General features: G+C 42.2%; 1 protein-coding gene across 3 annotated transcripts in view; it reads right to left on the minus strand.

The window, feature by feature from the left end:
• Positions 1-21,389: 21,389 nt before the first annotated feature.
• znf407 (zinc finger protein 407) overlaps positions 21,390-24,923 on the minus strand; it is a 509,138-nt gene continuing 505,604 nt past the window's right edge. For all 3 annotated transcript variants that reach the window (XM_063056048.1, XM_063056031.1, XM_063056041.1), the window contains exon 9: positions 21,390-23,950. In XM_063056048.1, the coding sequence (XP_062912118.1) occupies positions 22,572-23,950 (1,379 nt within the window). In that variant the 3' untranslated portion in view covers positions 21,390-22,571. The remainder of the gene's footprint in view (positions 23,951-24,923) is intronic.

Here is a 24,923-nt window from a genome sequence, read left to right on the forward strand (position 1 = left end):
GTTTCGCCTCCACGCCCCAAAGGTGTGCGGGTTGATGAGTTAACTGGCCCCTGTAATGTGCCCCTAATGTGTGGGTGAACATTAGAACCCAGGGGCAGTGTGAAGACTGTGGGGAGAGTACAAAAGGCGTATACAACAGTGAAGGATTAAAGTGTAAATGGTGCTGTACCTTTTTACTGGTTTAGCATGTCCTTCTGAACCTAAGACGCCCGCACTCACCCCTGCTTGCCGTTAAGGTGTTTAGCCGTGTCTCTGAGATGGCTGTAAAAGATTGTGTTGCACTATTTCAATAAAATGCAGAGTTATCCCTTTGTCCTGGGTAACCAGAGATACGGAAGGAAAGTCATCATCACATCCTGCGAACGGGAGTTTGCTATGTGCAAGTCTGCCGCCGCAATTCCAACTTCACAAGAGGGACCAAAGGCTGGATGGAAGGTCCGGAGACTGAGAGGTGCTAAATAGAAACAAATGTTTATCGTGCTGCTCGATAAAACAATTGTGAATAATAAAATGACAGAGATGCTAAGTGATATTTTATGTCTGTCTTCACAGAAACCAGCAAGCTGTAAATTGCAGAGATTAAGAGGTTAATAATAAGTGAGGAATACAAACCAATTAAGAAGAATGAAGAAAATGCTGCGAATAAAAAGTCTTCTGGTTACGATGGTGCTACTGAACGCCTGCAATAGCTCGCTGGTAGCTAAACTGTTAAGAAATCTGATTAGAAACATCACTAACGTAAATTGTGTTAAATTATCGCCACAAAAGGTGAAAGGGACAAGCGATGGCGAGGCGAGTTCAGAAGATGAGCCAACATGGTGCAGAATTGTTGCAAATGGAGTTCCGATGCCCGTACAACTGGCCGGGATGTGAGGTTCGATCACTCTGGGGAGATGTCGGGGCCCAGGCAGAGCAGATTTGATGTATGCACAACTGGCCCGGGGTGTGAGGTTGGATCACTCTGGGTGCTGAGCTGATTTGAAGAGCTTGAGAGCAGCTTCAGGCTGGGCAGCAAAACCTGGGCCCGGAGCAAGTCATTGGGTGACGTGCTCTAGGCCCCAACCCCTTCGCACTAGCCAGGTTCTAGTGTAAGGTACAATCTGCGGTTCAAACAGTTTAAATATCGTCCCAGATCAGAGGCAAGAGCTGATTTTGCTTTCTGACTGCAATGTTCACACCTCTCTCCAGGCTGCTGGAACCTTTCGCTGTTCCATTGTTTGGTCAATTTAAATGTCGGCCCAGAAAGGCTGAAAAGACAGGGTGTCAGGATCCGAGGCAAAACCCGATTTTGCTCGTTTTCCATGATGGTCACTCCTCTCTCCATGGCGCTGAGGCTATGAAAACTGCCCCAGCTGCTGTGCCCTGTGCAAGCTAATATGATGAACTGATAAGCGAGGCTTTGGGCCTACTCCAGACTACTCCAGAGTTCGGATCTGAGGACTCAATTTGGTTCGGAATGTTGTTGTTCACTTCAACTGTCTGCATGATATATGTTTTATTTTCCTTTCTCTTTCAGGTGTTGGTCTTTCATGTACAGTATTTATTTCTTCTTTAATTGGATTTTTTTTTCACGTTTCTTGCTTTGTGGCTACCTGTGAGCAAACAAATCTATAATTTATTAATTCTTTGATAATAGATGTAATTGAATCTTTGCATTTGAAGGTCTACATTGTAAGGGTTAACCTTTGTATTTCATATTTCCTAATCACATGAGGCCATTTGGACTATTAAGTTTATGTCAGTTCACAAAACAATCTTATCTCCCTTTTCTAATTTTCCCTCTCTATTCTTCATGCATTACCATCAACTCCTGCCAGACTCTACCACTTACTTACACATTGGCGAGAAATTACACTGGCCAATCTGAAAAGGGGGATGAATCAAGCATGTGAAAAAGGACTTTGTGCTTTCCCGGCGTATATGACGCACAAACTCTTCTCGGGCTCCCAGCCGGGTCCAGGTGCACCATGCACGTAGTTACAAAGAGATCTTGCAAACTTCATGCTGATAGCACCAGAGGTCAGGATTGAACCTGCTTCTCCCAGTGACTCTAATGGTTGCACCACTGTGCCACCCAGATTCCCTAGATTATTCAATATTCTTTACGCAGCTGTTATTTGAGAAAGGATAGAGAGAAAGTACAAGGAGCTATAGGCCAGTTAGTCTTCCATCAACTGTAAGGAAAAGTGAAATCATCTATTAGAAGACTCAAAGCAGTCAGGCAGTGTTAACAAAGAGAGATAATGTTTAACAAATCTGCCTGAGTTTTTGAGGGTGTCATCTGGAGAGCAAATAAGGGGGGGAATGGATGCGGTGTATCTTGATTTTCTGAAGGTATTCAATAAAATGCATAACGTTAGGGCTGCGGAAAGCATTGGGTAAGATATTAACACAGACTTACAACTGCTCATGGATAGAAATCAGAGCAGGTATCAGCAGCGCCACACAAAATGCTGAAGGAACCCAGCAGGTCAGGCAGAATCTGTCGGGATTCTTTTCATGACTGCTTCGTGCAGGAAATAAGCTCTCGGCATTTCGGGTTGGGACCCTTCATCAGGACTGGAAAGATAGAAGCCGGAAGCCTGTATAAAAGGGTGGGGAAAGGGGTGGAGCAAGAGCTGGCAGGTGACAGGTGGATCCAATGGGTGGATGGTTGGATGGAAATCAGTGGAATGGTGTAATGATCGAGTGTTTAATTACCGGATATTTTGAGTCAAGATTATAACAGCCAGTATGAAGGTTGGGTGACTGGAACCTAAATTGTAGACGACTAATGTAAAGATTTGGGGATACAAGCTTAAATCATACCATGACTGCTATGAATTTAAATCACAGCTATTATATAAATTTGGAGTTAAAAGGCTTGTAGTGGCTATGAAACTGATAGTTCGTCATAAAAAACCTTCTGGTTCACGATGTCCATCCTTACCTGGTACGGTCTACATAAGTCTAGACCCATAAAATCACAGTTTGCTCTTCACTACCCTCTGAACTGAGCTAGCAATACAATGAATAGCTGCTGTAGCAAAGAAAGCCAGGTCATCTATGATGTGAACTATTATCATAAGAACATATGCTTAGTTTTGATGTAAGTATACGTTATGGCCACAAACATTTATACGGAATAAAATGCATCCAGAATATAAAGGGCTTGGGGGGAGCAATGAACCGCAATACATTTAAGTACAGGGGAAGGACAGGGAAACCACCAGATAACTGGAAAATCCTTAGTGTTCTTCCAGATATTTTTAGAGTCAGAAGCAGATCTGGAGAATTATAGGCTGTAGTCTTGATGTCTATATTAGGGAAACACTGCGATCTATTATAAAGGAAGTGATTTCAAGAGTGTTTAACTAAAGGCAATAATTCCAGCCCAGCATGGGTGTGTGAATGGCAGATCAGCCCCATCACATTTATCTGAATTTTTCTAAGCTATGAATCACAAGGGGAGGGTAAGTGATGTGCTTCTGGACCTCCAGAATGGGACAAGATGTTCTTTTTATGTTCAACAAGAAACATAACTCTTGGATATGATCTTGAAAAGGCTATTAATCTATTTACAATTTAGGAAATGTTATGGTAGGGTAGCGGTTAGCATAATGCTATCACAGCGCCGGGTTCAATTCCCCGCTGCTATCTGCAAGGAGCTTGTACATTCTGCTTGTGACCGTGTGGGTCTCCTCCATGTTCCAAAGACGTGCGGGTTAGCAAGTCAGTTAGCCACGTGCATTGGGCAGTGCAGGTTTGTAGCCGGGGTGAATGTTATGGTGCTGCTTCGCTAAACAAAAATAAAAATAAAACACATGTCAAAGATAAAAATCTGGGATTACTTTAATTTGATAAACAAAGTTTTGGCCTCTGTGTTAACTATGATCACCAAACTATCGTTGTGGGTATTCTAGATCAAATGACGTGAACCGAGAGCATCATAGTACCACGGTCAAACTGTCGCTACGTTCGGATATGGCCCAAGTGCGAGCCAGAGACACTGAGGCAGGGCAGTAGTCACCGACTTTAATGCAAACAGAGTTAGAGTGAAAAGAAAACAATAAACGCTAGGCCAAACAGGGACATTAACTAAAACTCTCAAATGGAAAAATAAAGCCAACACTGCGGCTGAAAGGATTAACAAAGTATAAAACGAATACCGCTAGACTTCAGAGTCAATTGACTTGACAGTCCAATTTCTCAGGCCAGGCTGAGTGCAAGCAGGCAGCGAAATGTTGTTGCGCTTTGCTCAAGTCTCAACAAACGCTAAGATGAAAAGAAAGGAGTTAAATACCATCACAATGAAATTATAATTAGCTGACATGTGCATATTCACAAGCGCAATTGCCGTATTTGCTGCGCTGCCGAATCCGTGGTTGTGACACAGATTGATACTAAATTAACAATCTCACACAAAGATAGCAGTCTGGCACTGGTAATCAAAAAATTAATCTCTGAAGTGGAGTTTGGGAACATTATAGGGCTAATTACTTCTCCCCGACTACATTACACAGCTCTTGGAGAGCGGCACTTCTGAACATATCCTTCAATACAGACTGCACAATGCAGTCATGAAGAGGATTCTGATCAATGCATGGATCACAGAATCTCAGAGTAGGTCACTCAACCCATCATGACAGAGACGGGGGGTGGGGGAAGAAAGTCGCTGTAGAGGGAATAGCAAAGAAAGGGCAAGTTGTGGAAGGGAGAGAGAAAGGGGACAAGTTATAGAGTGGAAGAAAAAGAGAGGGTGGTTGTAAAGAGGGATAGAAAAAGTGATAGGAGGACGAGAGGGGCAGAAGAAAGGTAAACAATGAGGGAAGAAAGTAGGGAAGAGGATGGCTTTCTCGCTTTCCTTCCTTCCCCTTCCCCATCTCCGAAGACCAATTGTGGAACTAGCACTCCACCAAGAGTTGTGAATAGAACTGAACATTGTACAACAAATGGCAAACAGCCTCACTCCCAATTGTACAACAGAACAACAGCCGTTTCATAAGTAGCTGAGACAGCTAGGCTGAGAAAAGGGCAATAATTCCTGCAATGCTTCAGGACTTTGACCGGAGTCTGATCACTACATTGACTTCTTCTGTGACTTAACTAGCTCTCAGCTTTCTTGGGACGCCTTTAGTTTATGTGGTGCTTTGATGATGAGATCACTTCTCTGACATTCAGCACTTGAATCCATATCCAGATCGACACGTTGTTAAGTGCCAGTGTTAAAGTTGTTTTGGGATGACTTGGTTACCAGGAAGATGTAAGCTTCATGTGAGAGTTTTTTTTTAAGTATGTGCGCTGCCTACAAGCCCAGGTTTTGTTGCCCATCCCTAATTGGCTTTGCTAAGGTGGTGGTGAGCTGTCACGTTGAACTGCTTCAGTTCAGCTGGTGAAAGTCTTCCCACACTGGGGAAAGTGCAAAATCCACGCAACACCCAACGACAGTGAAGGACCAGCGGTATATTTCTAAGTCAGGATGTTGTGTTACATTGAATACATCCTGCAGTTGGTAGTGTTTCCCTGGTTCTGCTGCCTTGGTGGTGGGCATCATTGACTTGTGAGGTGCCAAGTTTAAAGACAATTGAAAGCAGTGTCCACAGCCTTCCTCCGCTCAGCCAATTTCTAAGCATACAATGAATGTTCTTAATGGGATGAACAGTGGCTTTAGCCTTATCAACTGATTCTGGGATTGCCTTAGTACTCAATCTTTAGTGCTCTAATATTTAGCTTTACCGTGGTTCAGGATGAGGTTGTTTGTGGAACTTCCTCCCATTACTACTTGACTGGTCCTTTCTCGACACTGCCAATGATGCCTCAGTAGTACAGCGGTTAGTGTGATGCAATTACAGCCCAGGGTGTTGGAGTTTCGAGTCCTCTCTAAGGGCTCTTCGTACGTCCTTCCCCCTTGGAATGCATGAATTTTCTCCAGGTCCTCTGGTTTCCTCCAAAGACGTACTGGTTAGGTTAACTGGTCATTGTAAATTTTTCCGTGATTAGATTAAGGCTAAACCTGGGTTGTCAGAGGTTGCTGGCTGGCACAGCTGGAAGGGCCAGAATGGCCTATTACACATGGTATCTTTAAATAAATAAACTGTATGCATTAAGACCATAAGATATAGGAGCCAAATTAAGTTATCAGCCCACCGAGTCTGCTCTGTCATTCAACCAGGGCTGTTTTTTCCCTTTTCTGAAATACATTTTATTGCCTTCTTCCCGTAAACATTGACCCCCACTTATCATTAAGAACCTATCAATTTCTGCCTTTTATTCACCAAATAATGGCCTCCACAGCAGTAAATTCCACAGATTTACCACCCTCTGTCTGAAGAAATACCTCCTCATTTCAGTTCTAAAGATACATCCTTTTATTCTGAAGTTATGTCCTCAGATCCGAGACTCTCACACCAATGCAAACATTCTCCATAAGACAAAGGTTGGGTGCATTTCTGTGATTGCAAGGTCATAAATTCATATGGTGATTGCATGAAGCTTGAAGGCTAGACTAGTGATTCATAGACATGAGTCTAAGCTAAACGGTAAATTTAAATTTAATTAATGAAAAGAATCAAAAGCTAGCTTCAATAATGGTAACCATGAAAGCACTACATTTGCAAAAATTCAGCAGGGCTATCAATGTCTTTTAGGGAAGGAATTCTATTGACCTTTATGTGATTCCACATCCGCAGTAATGTGATTGGCTCTTCTCTGAAATGGTCCAGCAAGCTACTCATCTTATTGCAGGAGGTATAAACTCCTAAAGCCCAGCAGCACCAAGTTCAAGAACAGCTACTTCCCCTAAGCCGTTCGTTTCTTGGATCTATCTAATCACAACAGCTTAGTGCTATGACCACTTTGATCGCTCTGCACTAAAATTCACTTTGGTCGTTTTTGTTCTAATTGTGTTCTTTCTTGCAAAAAAAACTGCGTAATTGATGTTTTTCTCCCCCCCCCCATGGATGCTGCTTATATGATTCCATGTGCCTGCGATGCTGCAAGTAAGTAAGTGCTTCATTGAACTTGTGCATACATATACTTGTGCACAAGACAATGAGCTCAGCTGGCTCTTATCAAGGCCACCACAGTGAACAGCTTGAGGTGCAGACTCACTACCATCTTCCCAACGTTGATTAGAAATAGGCAATAGATAATGAGGACAGTCTTATACTATAAATGAATAAGCAGAATATAATAGCTTTGTGTCTTTCTTTGAGGCAAGTTAGACTTTCACAGGAATGTCTCTCTATACTCTTTACTGAACTAAATAAGGAATAAACAATATGACATAAGGTGAGGTTTAACTTTGAGGATTAGGACTCAGCCTCACAATCTACTTGTCATGGTCTTGCATCTTGTTGTCAGCCTGCACTGCACTTTCTCTGTAAAGGTAACACTTTATTCTGCATTCTGTTATTGTTTTACCTTTTAATCCCTTGAGGTACTTACGGGAAGAAATGGTGTGTATGGTTAGCATGCAAAACGAAGTTTTTCACTGTACCTCAGTACACGTGACAGTAAACAACTACGTACCATCTCCTGGTTGATGAGCAGAGTATTAGCACCACATTGTACAATGGTGAGCATTCTCACAATGACAGTAGGTGATTAATCCCACCAGTATTATCATGGACAAGATTGGCCAGTCACAGGTTACCTTAAAGCAGCTGTCCTTCCTTGGATTCCTTGGATGCAGACTCAACCCTCTCTGTTTCCCTATCCTTCAAGACCTGGTTTGATGGTCACAAGCTTAGTCTTGTTGTAGACTTTGAATCGCACCACTTACTGCAGTCCCCAAAGTGTTGATAGTCATAAACACTTCCTTTTGTTCTGTGACAGTAGAGACTGGAATCAGTACATGAACTTCAAATATCAAGCGCCAGTCGTAAATAAACTCAAGGGTATTAGACCAAATAACTCCATGCTCTAATTCTTTGTGCAATCCCGCCAAAGGCTAATTTTACCATTAACAACTTTTGAAAAATATAAAGGTACAGGTTGAGTACCCCTTACCCGAAACTCCACAATCCGAAAACGTCAGAAATCCAAATTTTTTTTGAGCACCAACATAACATCACAAATGGAAAGTTCCACAAGACGCTGGGAAGGTTCTTCGGTAATGCACAGGTCTCTGCACACCACAGGCAGACAGAGAAGTGAACAGGAGTTAAGGAAAAATAGAAAGATACTGTAAACAGTGAAAAGTGAAGATCTCGATCGTGTCATCAGCATCGGGGTGCACATCTACCATTTAACAGTATGCTGATCATAAAACAAGAAAAGATCTATCATGACAAGCTGAAATTTGAAGGTAATTGTGAATATTCAACAGGCTGGTTGTACAAATTTAAGAAAAGGCACAGCATTAAAGTTTTTAAAGCATCTGCTGATCACAAAAATCTAACACCAGAACAAGTCTATGATGTTGATTCTTTTTATACCTTACATAACAGCATTAAATTTTTAAAGCATCGCTGATGAAAAGCTAACATCAGAACAAATCTACAATGTTGATTGTTTTTATAATTTACATGAAACCTAAAAAAAAGTAGAATACAAAACCTGTGTACTGTAACCTTTTCATAAAAAACATGACGTTGTAGGTGGAGACTGAAAGCCTGCCATTGTTTGTGGATGTTCAACAGCTGATTCAGGTATTCTCCTAATGCTGTTGTGCGGCTTTTGTTACCCTGCACACATTCTATTTTCATTATATTAATGGTATGTGAGAATTTTTACTGTGAGTAGATAGATGTGATTAACAAGTGTAAGACAAACACTGCTTACTGGTAGCTCATAAATTCAAAGTTCAAAGTTCAAAATTTCAAAGTAAATTTTTCATCAAAGTGCATATATGTCACCATATACAACCCTGAGATTCATTTTCTTGTGGCTTACTGAATAAATCCATAATAGAATAATAACCATAATAGAATCAATGAAAGACCGCACCAAATGGGCATGCAACCAGTGTGAAAAAGAAAACAAACTGTGCAAATACAAAAAGAAAGAAATAATAATAATAATAAATAAATAAACAATAAATATTGAGAACATGAGATGAAGAGACCTTGTAAGTGAATCCATAGGTTGTGGGAACACTTACTGATGGGTTAAGTGAAGTTGAGTGAAGTTGTCCCCTCTGGTTCAAGAGCCTGGTAGTTGGGGGTTAATGTTCCTCAACCTGGTGGTGTGAATCCTAAGGCTCTTGCACCTTCTTCCTGATGGCAGCAGCGAGAAGAAAGCATGACCTGGGTGGTGGGGCTCACTGATGATGGATGTTACGTTCCTGCGACAACGCTCTGAGTAGATGTGCTCAATGGTGGGGAGGGCTTTACTCGTGATGGACTGGACCATATCCACTAGGATTTTCAGTTGAAGAGCATTGGTGTTTCCATACCAGCCTGTGATCAGCCAGTCAATCTATAGAGCTTTGCCAAAGCTTTAGATGTCATGCTGAATCTCCACAAACTCCTAAGGAAGTAAAGGCAATGCTATGCTTTCTGCATAATTGCGCTTACATGCTAGACCCTGGACAGATTTTCTGAAGCGATAACACCAAGGAATTTAAAGCTGCTGATCCTCTCCAACTCTGATCCTCTGATGAGGCCTAGTTCATGGGCCTCTGGTTTCCTCTTACTGAAGTCAATAATCTGTTCCTTGGTCTTGTTGACATTAGGCAAGAGATTGTTGTTGAGGCACCGTTCAGCAGGATTTTCAATCTCCCTCCTATATGCTGATTCATCATCACCTTTGATTTGGCCTATGGCTGTGGGGTCATCAACAAACTTGAATATGGCTTTGGAGCTGTGCTTAGCCTCACCATCACAAGTGTAAAGTGAGTAGAGCAGGGGCTAAGCACACAAACTTATGGTGCATCTGTACTGATGGAATTTGTGGAGGAGATATGGTTGCCAATCTAAACTGATGGGGTTGCAAGTGAGGAAATTGAGGGTCTAATTGCACAAGGAGGTACTGAGGCCAAGATTTTGAAGCTTGTTAATTAGTTTTCAGGGGATGATAGTTTTGAATGCCCAGCTATAGTCAATAAGGAACATTCTGATGAATGCATCTTTACTGTCCGGATGTTCCAGTGTTGAGGGAAGGGCCAATGAGATGGCATTTGCTGTGGACCTATTGCGCTGGTAGGCAAATTGGAGTGGATCCAAGTTGCTTCTCCAGCAGGAGTTGATATGATTCATCACCAACTTTTCGAAACAAGTTCTTACTGTGGATGTAAGTGCTACTGGACGAAAGTCATTGAGGCAGAGATGGAAAGGATGGCGATCCCAAGCTTGTCATTATATATTTGAAAATTTGAAAAAGTCCAAAATCCAGCACACTTCTGTCCCCAAGCATTTCTGATAAGGGGTACTCAGCCTGTAATATCCCATGCCACATAGCTCCAAAAATGCAAGAGTACCACAAAGCCTTAGAGCTGGAGTAGCGTCTAGGTAACATCACACCTTGCCTGTCAATGTGATGGCTCTACTTCAATAATGAGCCACTATTTTCACAACTTGTTTGTCGTGATCTCATGGAAGGGTTGAAACATGCAGTTTCCTCAACATAAATTCCTTACAGAAAAAGAAATAAAAGGGACACGAGATTTTTCAGATGCTGAAATATTTATTTTCCTCCATAGATGCTGCCTGACCTGCAGAGTTCTACAACATATTGTGTATGTTGCTCAGAAATAAATGGGAAATAATAGAGCATCTTATGCATTATTCAGCAGAATATTCCACACATTTTTGGAAGAATTTCTATACACAATTGGAGTGCTCCTCATGAAAGGAACAGCTCTTACTGTGTTACATACAGTGAGATGTCATTGCAAAATACAGTAGCTTTCCTTCCATTTCTTGGGCACTTGGGTTCATTTGAATGGAATTAAAATGAGTGGCAAGTCACTCTAATGCTTTTGCATGCCTGGAGAAGGGAATTCCATTGTGAGTTAAAAAAATAAACATTTGCTTTCCAGTTGAAGCATTTCGGTAAGGACCTGCAGCCAGAAGGCACATCCCAAGAAACAGCTCTCTCCTTCCCCTGTTCTGGTACCAGAGTCAGATGAATTGGATCTCATTTCCCCCACACCTTGCTTTGAGCCACACAACTGCTTTTCGAATCCTATTGACCCTCAGCCAATCTTCCCATTGCTCAGATAATAAAACTGCACCCTTCACATACACTGTATGTACAGTGTAGAATATTATTTTCTTGCAGGAAGTGTATTACACACCCAAGCAATCAAATTGCCAAGTTGACTGATGACACGGCAGTGGTGGGGCTCATCACCAAGACGATAAGACAGCCTACAGAGAAGAGGTGGAAGAGCTCAAGTCCTGGTACCAGGCAAATAACCTCTTGCTTAATATCAACATGTCAAAGGAGATGGTTATCAACCTCAGGAGAACTCGCACCACTCGCATCAGCAGCACAGCAGTGGAAACTGCAAGCAGTTTCAAACTCTTGGGTGTGCACATCACACACAACCTTGCATGGTTCAAGAACACATCCTACATGGTCAAGAAAGCTCATCAATGCCTCTGCTATCTGAGGAGGCTTTAAAGAGCCAGAGTTTGCACATCCATACTCACATCATTCTACAGATGCACAGGTGAGAGCATCTTCCCTTCTTGGAACAGAGACTCCACTGCAGTAGACAGGGAGGTTCTACAATGGGTCGTCCAAACCACCCAGTCCATCACTGGCACCAGCCTACCTGCCGTCAAGGACATAAATACAGAAAGGTGCTGGAAAAGGGCCAGTAACATTATGTAGAATCCTACACACCCTGATCATGTACAGTTTGTCCCTTTCCCATCATGGAGGAGGCTGCCTAGCATCCACACCAGGACTATCAGTCTCAAAAAGTTACTTTCCCAAAGCAGCAAGGCTGATCAACACCTCCAATACGTACTTTATTATTTCTCATCTGTCACCTTATGCACTGCCTACTGTCACTTTAGGGATGTACAATCAATGTATATAAGCTATCTTATGTATTTATATTTATTGTATGTTGTTTTTAGTTTTGCTATTGTTCCTTATCTTTTGTGGGGGTTTTCTTGTGCTGCATCAGATCCAGAATAACAATGATTTCATTCTCCTTACACTTGTGTACAGGAAATTACATTAAACAATCTTGACATCTTGACATTGACATGCTGCTCCCTATATCTGTAACCTAGAACATCTGAGATCTGCAAGTTCCTTCAATTCTAGCTTATTGTAATTAACACACACTTGGCAACTTTACCTTCCCTTGCCCAGGTTAGAAGCTCTGGAACCTTCTTTCTTTAACTCTTTCTTCTCATTTAGGATAATGTCCAAAACCTACCTCTTTGACCAAAATTTTCAATATATCTGGCCCAGCATCAGAATCAGAATCGGGTTTATTATCATTGATGTATGCTATGTAATTTCTTGTTTTGTGGCAGCAAAGCAGTGCAATGCATAAAACATCACTATACATTACAAAACAAAATATATAAAATAGATTAATGTGCAAAACAAAAGCAAAATAGTGTGATGGTGTTCATGGACTGTTCAGAAACCTGATAGCAAAGAAGCTATTACTAAAATGTCGATTGTGTCTTCTCCCTAATGGTAGTCATGAGAAGGTGGCATGTCCTAGCTGGTGAGGGTCCTGAATGATGGATGCGATCTTCTTGAAGCGCAGCAAAGATGTCCTTGATGGTGGAGGCCAGTACCCATGGTGGAGGTGGCTTGAGTCTCTGCAGCTTTTTGTGATCCTGTGTATTGGATACTCCATACCAGGTGGTGGTGCAACCACTCAGAATGCTCTCCAGGGTGCATCTATAGAAATTTAGTATCACATTTTATCAGTGGGATGTTTGACTGTATTAAAACCATTGTATATTGTACACTGGTAGGCTAAATCTGAAGGTATGAACATTGAATTTTCTAACTCCCCTCTGCCCCTCCCCTATTTCATGCCTTTTCTTACTGGCCCTGTCACTCGGTCTCTTATCCCTCCCACACCCTCTCCATCTGCCCATCAGGCAGACATTCCTCCCACCAGTTCCTTTCCAAGCTCCTTCCCATTATTCCTATCCTCTATCCTCTCCTAACAAATTCTGTCTTCTTCAGACCCAACACTTCCACCTATTACCTCCCAGCAGCTCCTTACATCATTCCCATCCTCCTCCCTCACTTGTCTATCACTCCCACACCAGAATCCACCTATCACCTGCCAGCTCTTGCTCCACCCTTTCTCCCCCCACCCCCCATTTGTTCATACTGGCTATCTTCCCTCTTTTATTAACAGTCCAGATGAAGGGTCGCAACACAGAACATTGAAAGTCCATTTCCCTCTACTGCTGTTGCAACCAGCATCTTTGTATGTTGCTCCAGATTTCCAGTATCTGCAGTTTCTCTCATGTTTCAATAAATGGAAGTTATTGCTGTTGCCCATGATGCATAATGAAAGCACTGATTGCTATTTTCTTCAATATTTGCTTCCTCAAATATTACTAGATTGCCATACTACGTTGTGGCTAATCAGAACATAGCATACCATATATTTGTAGGCATGTGCTTGCAAATGCTCTGCTAACAACACTTGTAGATTATCTAGTCTCCACCGCTCCTTATTTTCTAGCCTCTCCGTCTCTCCAATTATAAACTACCAGCAGATTTTCATCAGCCATCTCCATGTCTCCAAATGGCTTTCCAGTGTCAGTTCTGTCAGGAAATTAACTCATCACATCGTGGCAGCTGCTAATTTTTTCTCCTTTCATGTCAGATGAATTGTCTACCGAAGCTAATAATGAATCACCAATCCCTGATTAGAAGGTGCTTCAGAAAGGCAAAACTGGCATCTGAGCTTTATTTAAAAAAAATAAAAAAATATTATCCCCAGAGAGTTTAAAATGGATTATATTCCCTTCACACGATGAAACAAGGATTGGCTGCTTGAGTGAGCTGTGTTCTATTTTAAATTACAGGCTAATATTACAACCTGCAGTCGAATATCTCTCCTTGTCTTTTAGCTACCTGCTCCTGTCAAAGATTAGACGCATCGCAGTTTATTTTTCACTGTTTTTTCAGAACTACTCACCGCTCCTTGTGTGCACATCCTTTGTTCTCAAACACCTTCTCTTCCTTTTCAGCTCATCACATTTCCAATCCAACATGTTGATTAGACACTGGACTTAAAAAGCAAATGCCTGCTCAAGCATGGCTATTGTTCGCAAATCAGAAAAGGTAAATAGCTGGGCGTCAATGTCAGAATTCAACCCGCATCACGTTGGAATATTGTCTTCAGTTCTGGTTGCCTCATTTTAGGAAGGATGAGAAAGCTTTAGAGAGGGCACAGAGAAGATTTACTAAGCTGCTGCCTGGACTAGAGGCATGTCTTGTGAGGGTAGGTTGACTAAGCTAGGGCTTTTCTCTTTGGAGGATAAGAGGTGACTTGTTAGAGATGTACAAGATGGTAAGAGACATAGATTGAATGGATAGCCAGAGACTCTTCCCAGGGTGGGAATGGTTAATACAAAAGGGCATAATTTAAAGGCGATTGGAGGAAAGTATAGGGGGGGTAGTCATAGACATACTTTATTGAACCCAGGGGAAATTGGTTTTCATTACAGTTGCATCATAAATAATTAAATAGTAATAAAACCATAAATAGTTAAGTAGTAATATGTAAATTATGCCAGGAAATAAGTCCAGGACCAGCCTATTGGCTCAGGGTGTCTGACCCTCCAAGGGAGGAGTTGTAAAGTTTGATGGCCACAGGCAGGAATGACTTCCTATGACGCTCTGTGTTGCATCTCGGTGGAATGAGTCTCTGGCTGAATGTACTCCTGTGCCCACCCAGTACATTATGTAGTGGATGGGAGACATTGTCCAAGATGGCATGCAACTTGGACAGCATCCTCTTTTCAGACACCACCATCAGAGAGTCCAGTTCCATCCCCACAACATCACTGGCCTTACGAATGAGTTTGTTGATTCTGTTGGTGTCTGCTACCCTCAGCCTGCTGCGTTGCACGGTCTTTACACTGAGAGTGGCGGATGCATGGAATGCCTTGCCAAAAATGGTGATTGAGGCAGAGACATTAGAGGCATTTAAGAAACTCTTCGTTAGGCACACAAGTGATAGAAAAATTGAGGCCTATGCAGGGGGGGAAGGGTTATATTGATCTTAGATTAAGTTAAAAGCTTGGCACAACCCCGTGGACCGAAGTGTCTGTACTGTGCTGTAATATTCTATGTTGTAATTAGACAAGGTGGCGCAGAAGGCATTTTGCACACTGGCATTCATGACTCGGGTTTTGAATATAGGAGTTCAGATGCTGTGTTGCAGTTGAACAAGACATTGGTGAAACCACACCTGGGAATATTGTGTACAGCTTTGGTCACCTTATTATAGGAAAGATGACAGGGTGCAAAGAAGACTTACAAGTACTGCTAGAGCTTGAGTGTTTGAGTTATAGGGAGAGGCTAGGCAAACTGGAACCTTATACCTTGGAATATAGGAGACTTGAGGAGTGACCTTATAAAAGTGTATAATCAATCATGAGAGGCAGAGATGAAGTAAATGTAGTCCTTTTTATAGGGAAAGGAAACTAAAAACTAGAGGGCATGAGTTTAAGGTGACAGGGAAAGATTTCAAAAGCACCTGAGGGGCAATTCCTTCAGATAGCAGATGGCAAGTACATTACATTTCTTCTCACAAAGTGTGTAAACATTCAGAATTCTCTTTCCCAGAGGGCTGTGGAGGCTAGATTATTAGATGTGAAGCTAGATAAATTTTGGAAAAGTCATGCATACAGAAGAGGGAATGATGACCTGGAGTACATCAGCCATGATTACACTATGGCAGGTAGAGTGGACTTCTCCTGCTTGCATTGGCTTGTGTTGTTCTCATTGTACCTGGCATGCTTCCATTATTTGAGGCCTCCATCAGTCAGATTCAAACATGGATGTTGCGCTCCAGCTCTCTGCATAGGCAAGCCTGGGCAGTTCAATATGAAGAGCAAGCCCCCCCTCTCCACGCTTCTGATGAACCCAAAGTAACAGCAGAGACCAATCCAGTTTGGTAGCAGCAGCATAGCAAGAGTTTCCAGTCAGTGTTGAACTCAACGTAGGACTGCCTTAGGGACTCTAGCTCCAGAATTTTCTCTCAGGGTTTACTCACGAAGCCTTCCCCATGAGTGGGTATAGCCGCAAGGCAGTGGAGGTTTGGGACCAGTTTTCCTTCTCCTAGGTGAGCTGCCAACCTTGGCTGATGAGCCATATCTGCCCAAAGCAACTGGTTTTAAGGCGCCAGTGACCCACCTTTACCTGTCCTCCTGTCAGTAGAAACAGTTGCACCAGGTAAGCCACATGCGAAGGCCAGGTGCTGGACTTGGATGTCAGAGGCTATTTGAGGCGCACATCATTATGAGCATTTAACAGGTAGAAGGAGCCTGTTCCCATCACCATTCCTGGCTATAACAACCTTAAGGGATCATGTTTCCATTGACTCTCACCAATTTGTACAGATGCTCCATAGAAAGCATCCTATCCTGATGCTTTGCCTAAGGCTGCAGGAAATTGCAGACATTTTAGACAGTCTATCACAGAAACCATTTTCCCCTCCATTGTCTCTGTCTACATTTGCTGCTACCCCCAGTAAAGCAGCCAACATGATTTAAGACCCCTTCCATCCCAGACACTCTCTCTTCTCCCCCTATTCTATAAGGCAGATATACAAAAGATTGAAACATGTACCAGGAGGCTCAAGGATGGTTTCTATCCTATTCTTATCAGACTCTTGACCTCATCTTTTGTACAATAAACTCTTGACTTCACATTCTACCTTGTCACAGGCCCTTGCACCTTATTGTCTGACTGTAACACTACATCTTGCATTGTTATTGCTTTTTCCTTGTACTATCTTAATGCACTTAAGTTTTCAAATGATCTGTATGTAAGCACGTGAAGTTTTTCCACTGTATCTCAGGATATGTGACAATAACAAACAACTTACCAATTATACTTCTTCACTCTGAATTATATTTCTACACCACAATGCCAAGGAAGAAACTAAAGGGAAAATGCAACTTCCAACAAAAGAGAAATACTGATAATGGCCAAGGGAAAATAGCTTTTTTTTTGTTAATTTGCACATTAATGGTTAATTGTTCCCTTTCCATGTGGAAAGGAAAGTTTGGAAAAGGGAGCTCCAATAAATGAATTTGGTTTGGAGTTGGTTGATCAATACAGAAAGGATGAACAATAGGCGTACATACACGAAGGGATCGCTGATGAACTATGGGATGAAAGAGGCAATGAATTCAGATAGCAGATTGCTACCATTCACCCTCCAGAGTACAAGATATTGCCTTTGACCTAAAATGCTTCCATTTATTAACACAACAAGTTTAGTTGCTGTAAAAGTAATAAGGGTGTCGTAGCTTGCCATTATTTTGGTGCATATTGGGTACCACCTATTGCCAACCACATATGCACAGGTAAATGCAGAAATTTAAAGGCTCAAGGAGACTTTTTGTTCTTTTGCAATCCTGGCTATAGACTGAAGGCTGAAATGAATGAAACAGCTGAAATTGGAGGACTTGTCCACCAGATTTGAACTAGTGGCAGCAGAGTTAGGGTCAATGCATTCAGGCATTCTGTGCTTTGTTAATGGTGAGACAACAACAGTGGTAACTCTCATGCCTTTAAAAAATGTGACGGAATCTCTTTTCATCACAAGAAAATTAGCGTTGAAATTTCTGGATACAAATCACACAATACAGTAAAACTCTGATGGTCTGTTGTCTGATTGTTCGGAAAGCCTGATGGTTTGGCACCTGGGTGCTGATGGGCATGTTCCTTGGAAACTCATCTGGTTACGTGTCCCGCATTCCTTGATACACACTGAGGCTTCATTTCATTGTGCTCTTGAAACTCACTGGATTCAGTTGCTTAAATTCCCTTTAATCGTACCAGGTTTGTTGGAAAATTTATTGAGATATTGTGAAACCATTTTTAAGTGAATTTAAAGGCTATTGGGAGTACTAAATAGAACAACATCCAGTCATCCAGAAAATCATCCAATTCACCACCACTTGGGTCAGGAGCAGGGAGTGGAGGAACAAGAGCTATTTTCTTTCTAAGGTCTTTGCAAGGTGAAGAAGATTACTGACAATTCTCCCAGGATGCAAGCCTTCAGTTAGTCTTTAATGTGCAATAATTTTCTGCAAATGTTTTCTTCTTGCAAATAAGAAGGCAATATTTCTGTCACACCTTTTGCAACCTCAGGATGTCTCAAACACTTCTCGGCCTGAAACGTCGACTGCGCCTCTTCCTATAGATGCTGCTTGGCCTGCTGCATTCACCAGCAACTTTGATGTATGTTGCTTGAATTTCCAGCATCTGCAGAATTCCTGTTGTTTGTTGTTTCTGAACTATATTCACATTTGTGGAAAATGTGGCTATCAGAAGTGGTATAAAAATTTCAACAGTTAGTAACAAGAATATCTGTTTGAGTGGTGTCAGTTTTAGGATAAATATTGGTTAAAAATATTTTGAGAAGCTCACCTAAAATGCTGGAGAAACTCAGCAGGTCAGGTAGCATCTATGGAGGGGAATAAACAGTTGACAACTTGAGCCAAGACCCTTCATCAGGACTTCATCTGTTTATTCCCCTTCATAGATGCTGCCTAACCTGCTGAGTTCCTCCAGCATTTTCCATCTGTTGCTCTGGATTTCTAGAATCCCTGGTGTTTATATTTTGAGAAACTCTCTGCTCTACTGTGGGATCTTATGTGGGGTCTGACTTCAGTTAAAGTCGTATCCATCAGACAGTACTACTAGGAATATTAACCTAGATTTTGTCTGCTGGATTGGACTTGAACCCAACACCAAAGCGGATCATGTTATCCACTAAGGAACGGGGTTTGTTCTTGTACTGTCCAGCAAATCATAAGCACTCTGCAAATTCATTGGAGCAGAAGACAATAAGGGGTGATCTTATAGATGCGTGTAAAATCATAAGTGGCATAGACATGGCGAATTTATGCAAATCTTTTCTTCAGGATTTGATTTTGATTCTCTCTAGGTGCAGGAAGACATGTTAAGTGTTTCATTTATATTAGTAATTTGTTGCTTCTACAAGGCATTGGGTGTTCTGAAAGTAACATTGCTATAACATCTTTTGTTTTACATACACTACACATATGATGTTCCAATTAACCTTTTATTAAACAAACTTAAATATTCAAACACAACAACAGAATGAAGCGGAAAATCATAAAAAGTGAACCTGAAAATGGAAGTACGTGACCAAGCAGGGAAAACCAAGAAGGGAATCCAAAGGGAGGAGGAGATCAAAAGGAAAGAGAAGGGAAGAGCTCCTGCATTGTGATTTGCTGCTGGCAAGCCTGGAGAGGTGTCAAACTTAGTTGCTTGCATAGGCGCAAGAGACAGCTAATGCTGGAATCCGGAGCAAGAAGCAAGCTGCTGGAAGAACTCAGCAGGTTGAGCAGCATCCATGGGAGAAAAAGAATTTTCAATGTTTCACACTGAAGTACTGACAAATTCTTTTCCTCCCACAGATGCTGATTAACCTGCTGAGTTCAATCAGTAGATTGCTCTTGCTTCAGTTGCTTTTATATTTCTTTTATTGGGATGACTTGCTGTGGAAATAAGCCAGAAGCAAGCTTAGTCGCCAATGTTGATCATTTTAGTTTTCAGTGTAACTCCAACAAGGAGTATTTTTAGTTTGTATCTGGATCAGGATGGAAGCAAGAATTAGCAGCCAAAGAAAATCAAGAAAAAGATTTTACAGTTCTGGATATCACAAAGACAGTTTACAACCAGTGTTTACTCTGATCTTTTATATTTGTTGTCTTTTTGTTCCTGCTTTCAAAGTATGCTCACTGTTGTAGAGCAGGTTAACACAAAATTTAATTTCCAGGTAAGCAAGCTCCTAAAAGCAGCTCTGTCACAATGATCAGGTCACCTATTTTGAGTAAAAATGCAAAGGGCAGGGCATTAGCTTCTTTGTTCTTTTTTCCTTGGGATCTTTTATATTTATCTAAATGGACAAATGGGGCCTCACTTCAATGTCCCACCTGAAAGATAGTCAGACCAGTCCTCCATGAGTAATGTCATTGCAAGAATCCATCTGTATTTCTGTGCATAAGGTTCTTGTGTACAGCCCAGACACATAAAGACTGTGCGATTTTCATAAAGCAGCTGCTTTGAATGAGTTCAATGTTAACTCCTTGAACGTCAACTTGAGGTACAGCAGCAATCTGGGTAGTCAAAGACATGATGATATCTCCAAGGTCAGCTGACCTAGAGATTCAGCTTTGCATGTCAGTTATAAGTAATGCGCTCGTCTGATACAGAAGTTTGCAGCTCTTCTTGTTCTAGCCATTTATCTTGTTGTTCTTTGGCCTCTGAAATGATCTTTATATTTCCTCTACATGTCTGTTTATAATTATATCCAAACCTCTCATGTGCAAACTCCTAAGATCTGGTACATCTTGGCAATAAATGTAAGTGTGGGATACAAGTGTTCAGACTCGGTATTACAGCCAGCATTCCAAAGAGGTGAATCTGCACAGTTTCAGTATATTTTGATTAAAAATAGGCAATACATGTGCAGTTACCAACTTCAATGGATAAAGGCTCTAGGAAAATATATTCAAACTGCTTGCATTCGAGCTCCAGGATAATGAACAATCGCAATGGCATTACACGACTTGATGGCCATGAGGTGAGTAGTTACAAGTGAAGCAGCAATGTTCCAGCAGCAGTATATAACCCGTGTTGTTGCTTGGAAGAAAACTCTCTCTATTAAATCAGTGTCCATGTATCCAGGTTTAAGCTGGCATGCTTTCCTCCACTAAACACTCAGAAACTGGATTCCCAGTTAACATTTGTGCTCCTGTGCGTCATTCTCAGAATGACAAGTGTCATGATATTCAGTGAACAGGACCAGTACTGCAGTTGCAAGGTAAAGTGGACAATACAGCTGGTGGTCACTTTATTTCCTTCACTGCTTCACACACTTCTGAATGTTCCTCTTTGCAAAGGATGCAATTAATATTTTTACCACAGAATGAAACACAAGGACTTTGCAGATGCACAAAATCAAGTAGATCTGAACCTATTAAGTTGTTAAGAATGTATAAAATAATATTTATATGCATTTGACAGATTTAGGAGTGTATTGGTTGCTGCTCTGTGTGTAAAACACATCATATAATTATATTGTTATTCACTAATTGTACATTAAAACAGGGCTTATTTTCATAATTGGTAAACATATGAATCACTTAAAATACTGGGTTCCAGCCAAGCACCTAATTCTCTTTCTTTAAAAAAGTTTAGTCAATTTTGTTTAATTGCTTGTAGTCTTGAAAATGTAAGTGGGATCTATGAATTATAGAAATCTTTTTCTTTCTCTCTTTAAACAGAATTGTTTATTGGTACAAGCGCTTAACAAACAGAAAAACACAAACTTTTCCTTTTTTCCGGAGCCATATTAACGATTGTCAAATATAAAAAGCACATATTATCGTATTATCTTGCATCTATTGTACAGATAAACAGGCCACCCGAGCAGTTAAGCTGCCCCTCTCCCCACCTTCTTAAAAATAAGTACAACAAAAGAAAACAAGCGCCGGGATTGATGCATTCTTCAGAATTTATAAGTTTGGGGAGAAAAATCAGTGTTGGAATAACCAAAATAAATAGCTAACTGCATATAGCATTTCACTGTGACTGGGTATGCAATACTTGGTTGAACCTACTTTTCTCCTTGCATCTTTGACAAAAGCCAAATGCAAAGTTAGGAAAATGCAAGGAATCCCTTCTTAGTTCCTCCACCCATGTCGTTTTGTTTTCTGACTAGGTTTTGCTCAGTTTCTGCTTTTGCCTTGTAGAAGGAAGGTAATTAAAGAAATATGTGGCTATCAGAGCTTTTGTACTGGAATCCAGAGGCGACTCTTTGGGGCTCAAGTCAAAAATAAACACAGATCGACTGAGTCACCCAATTAAATGGTTCATCTCTTGAACCTTTCTTAACTGTGTTTCTTTCTCATCACTTTTGGTCCCCGTTCGTCCACATCACTCCCTGAGACTGAGATAATCTCTCACCTTCCCCACCTCCCTCAAGACTAAGACTCTTGTTGAGCACTTGCCAAAGTTCCTCTCTTTCTCTCACCCGCATGCCTTCAGCTCCTCTCTCTCTCTGTTACCGCTTTCAATCTTTTCCACTTTAAATAACAGCTGAAATAAGCAAACCTGCACAGTAGAAATCATGAAGGTATATGGCAAAACGCAGGCCAAATCACACACGTTCTCCTGTGCTCCTCTTAGAGGCATTTTGTACCCATAACTTGTGGAGCTGTATCATCACAGACAATGAATTTTAAAAATTCCTTTGTTCCAGTGAAGTCATTATTATAAGCTAATCCTCGCTGAATCTGAATCTAATGAGATAGTGGGTGCTGCGACCCAATCATTTTTCCACAGCCAGGTTCTCAATCACTGACATATGCCATACTAGCCACCTTTTGTAATTACGTCTTTCTAATTAACCTTCCTCCCCTACTGACGGCTGGTCACGCCTCCTGGTTCTCACCTACTTCCATTTCTTGCTCCTCCCCCGCTGGCAATTCTGTCATGACTACTTCTGACCTGCCCTCGGTGTAGCACTCCGTCAATGCAATAGTCGTCACTGGGTGACTGAGGGCAGAAACACCCTCTGCCATCAGCTCCATCACACCGTGCGGGTAAAGCTCCGTCACTGTCCTGGAGTCCACACTGTTCACCATGCCGTGGGGCAGCTCGGTAACAATAACGTGAGTCGCTTCCTCAGACATATGAGTGGTGGCCTCCTGAACCATGGCTTGGGCGATTTCCTCCGTGACTATTAACTGCGATATACTGCCGTCGGAGTCTATCAGCTGCACGGGGTGGCCACTGGTGGTTATAGTTTGCTCCTCGCCTTCCTGCATTATGATCTGGGAGGCCCCCTCCATCACATGAGCAGCTCCTTCTTTGGTCACTATCACCTGTGTGATGCCGTCTTTCACAATGTGGCTTGCAGTCCTTATGTCACACATGGTAAACTGTAGGACCTCTTGCACCATGTCACTGAGGGAAGCCTGAGACACAGTCTGTGCCATGGTATCGTTGATGGCTACAGGCTGTTCGACCTCTGATGTCACCTCCACAGTCTTCATGGCTTCATCCGCCACTTGCTCCTCGTGGGAGGCCTGAGCATCTGTCCCTAGTGGCTCACTTGGAACTGGGGTGACCTCCTCAGTGGCAGGTCCAGCTGTGCCAGCTCCCCCCTGGGCGGGTTCGCTGCCTCCCTGCTCGGTCGACCTCACCTCCACCGCACCCAGCTCTGTGATGGCGCACAGGAGTGCGTCCAGGGCTGTTGGCATATCTGCAGGCTGCCCTACCGGCTCTTCCTGAGTCACCACATGCTCGATTACGTGACTAGGATCTCCGAGGGTCTCCATGGTCACGGCAGCTTCCCCAGCCTCCCCTCCTCTAACGGGACTCTCCACCACCACGACCTGGGTAGTGCCCGACGCCAGGTGTTGTGACAGAATCTGTCCAGGCATCATACCATCGATCTGGCTGGCACTTTGTGCAGTGGCTATAAGCTGGCCGTCCTCTGTGATGTGGACCACCTCTGCCACCTGGGCCATCTGACCAGCCATGGCCAGGGTCTGGAGAGTTGCTGCTGCTGTGGCTTCCACCGAGGCGTCAATGGGGATAGTTTCCCCATAGCTATCTTGATAGCCTTGGATTATGATGACTTGCCCGAGTGGTTCAGCTGTTTCCTGCTGTTGAACGCAACCACTGACCGAATCGCCTGTGACCTCAGTAGAATTCGTGCTTGGAGGCGTGTTGAATGGAACGGCCGTCTCCACAAACTGTGCCCCTTGTCCTTTCAAACGACACTCATATGCCTTGGAAACTATGCCTGGAATTTCAGAAATAAAGAAATATCAGTTATGCTCAAAGGATCTGAAAAGATAATGTACTTTATCCAATACTGATGTCTCATTGTAATTGATATAGACTTTTTCATATAAGTACCAAAGCAATATACAGTACTGACTTATTTAAATCTCTCCATCCACCACCAGCGGACAAGAGTGGCGAACGGCTTTCAGCTCAGATAAGTGTGAGGTGTTGCACTTTGGGAAGTTCAACTAGCGTAGGACTTCCACAGTGAATGGTAGGGCCCTGAAGTACTGTACATAGTCCACTGAAAGTGCTGTCACAGACTGGGTGGAGACGATACTTGGCACTTTGGTCTCCATCGGTCAGGGCAACAAATATAGAAATTGGTGTATATGTTGCATTTGTATATTTGGATAAGTACATGGATAGGAATGATTCAGAGCAGGGGTTCCCAACCTGGCTCCACAGACCCCTCGGATAATGATAAGGCTCCACAGCATAAATAGGTTGGGAACCTCTGGTTTAAAGGGATTATGGGTCAAACATGGGCAAACAGAACCAGCTGAGGTGGGCATCTTGGTTGGCATGGATGAGTTGGGCTGAAGAATCTTTCTCTCTGCTGTATTATTCTATATATATATATATATTTTTTAACTATAGTAATACTTGTGGCCAAAAGATTGTGGATTGCAGAGATTCAAGAAATTACTTCCATTTTTGGGGTACACAAAACTAAAGGCCATCAATAAGAGAGTTTCTAATAAATCCAACAAAGAAAAATCCCTTATCTAGAGGAATGATCAAGATTGGAATTTGCTACCACCTTTCACACCAGCATCTTCTATCCCCAAAAAGGACATAGGCTTCTGGTGCAAGGGATCACTGCCATCTGCAGGACCCCTTCCCAATCACTGATTTGGTAATATATCCCTTTCCTTTATATCTGCAAGTTGTAAGTTCTGGATCTGCCTACTCAAGGTGGCTGCTCA

The sequence above is a fragment of the Mobula hypostoma genome, chromosome 1 (assembly GCF_963921235.1).
Source record: "Mobula hypostoma chromosome 1, sMobHyp1.1, whole genome shotgun sequence".
NCBI classification, from domain to species: domain Eukaryota; kingdom Metazoa; phylum Chordata; class Chondrichthyes; order Myliobatiformes; family Myliobatidae; genus Mobula; species Mobula hypostoma.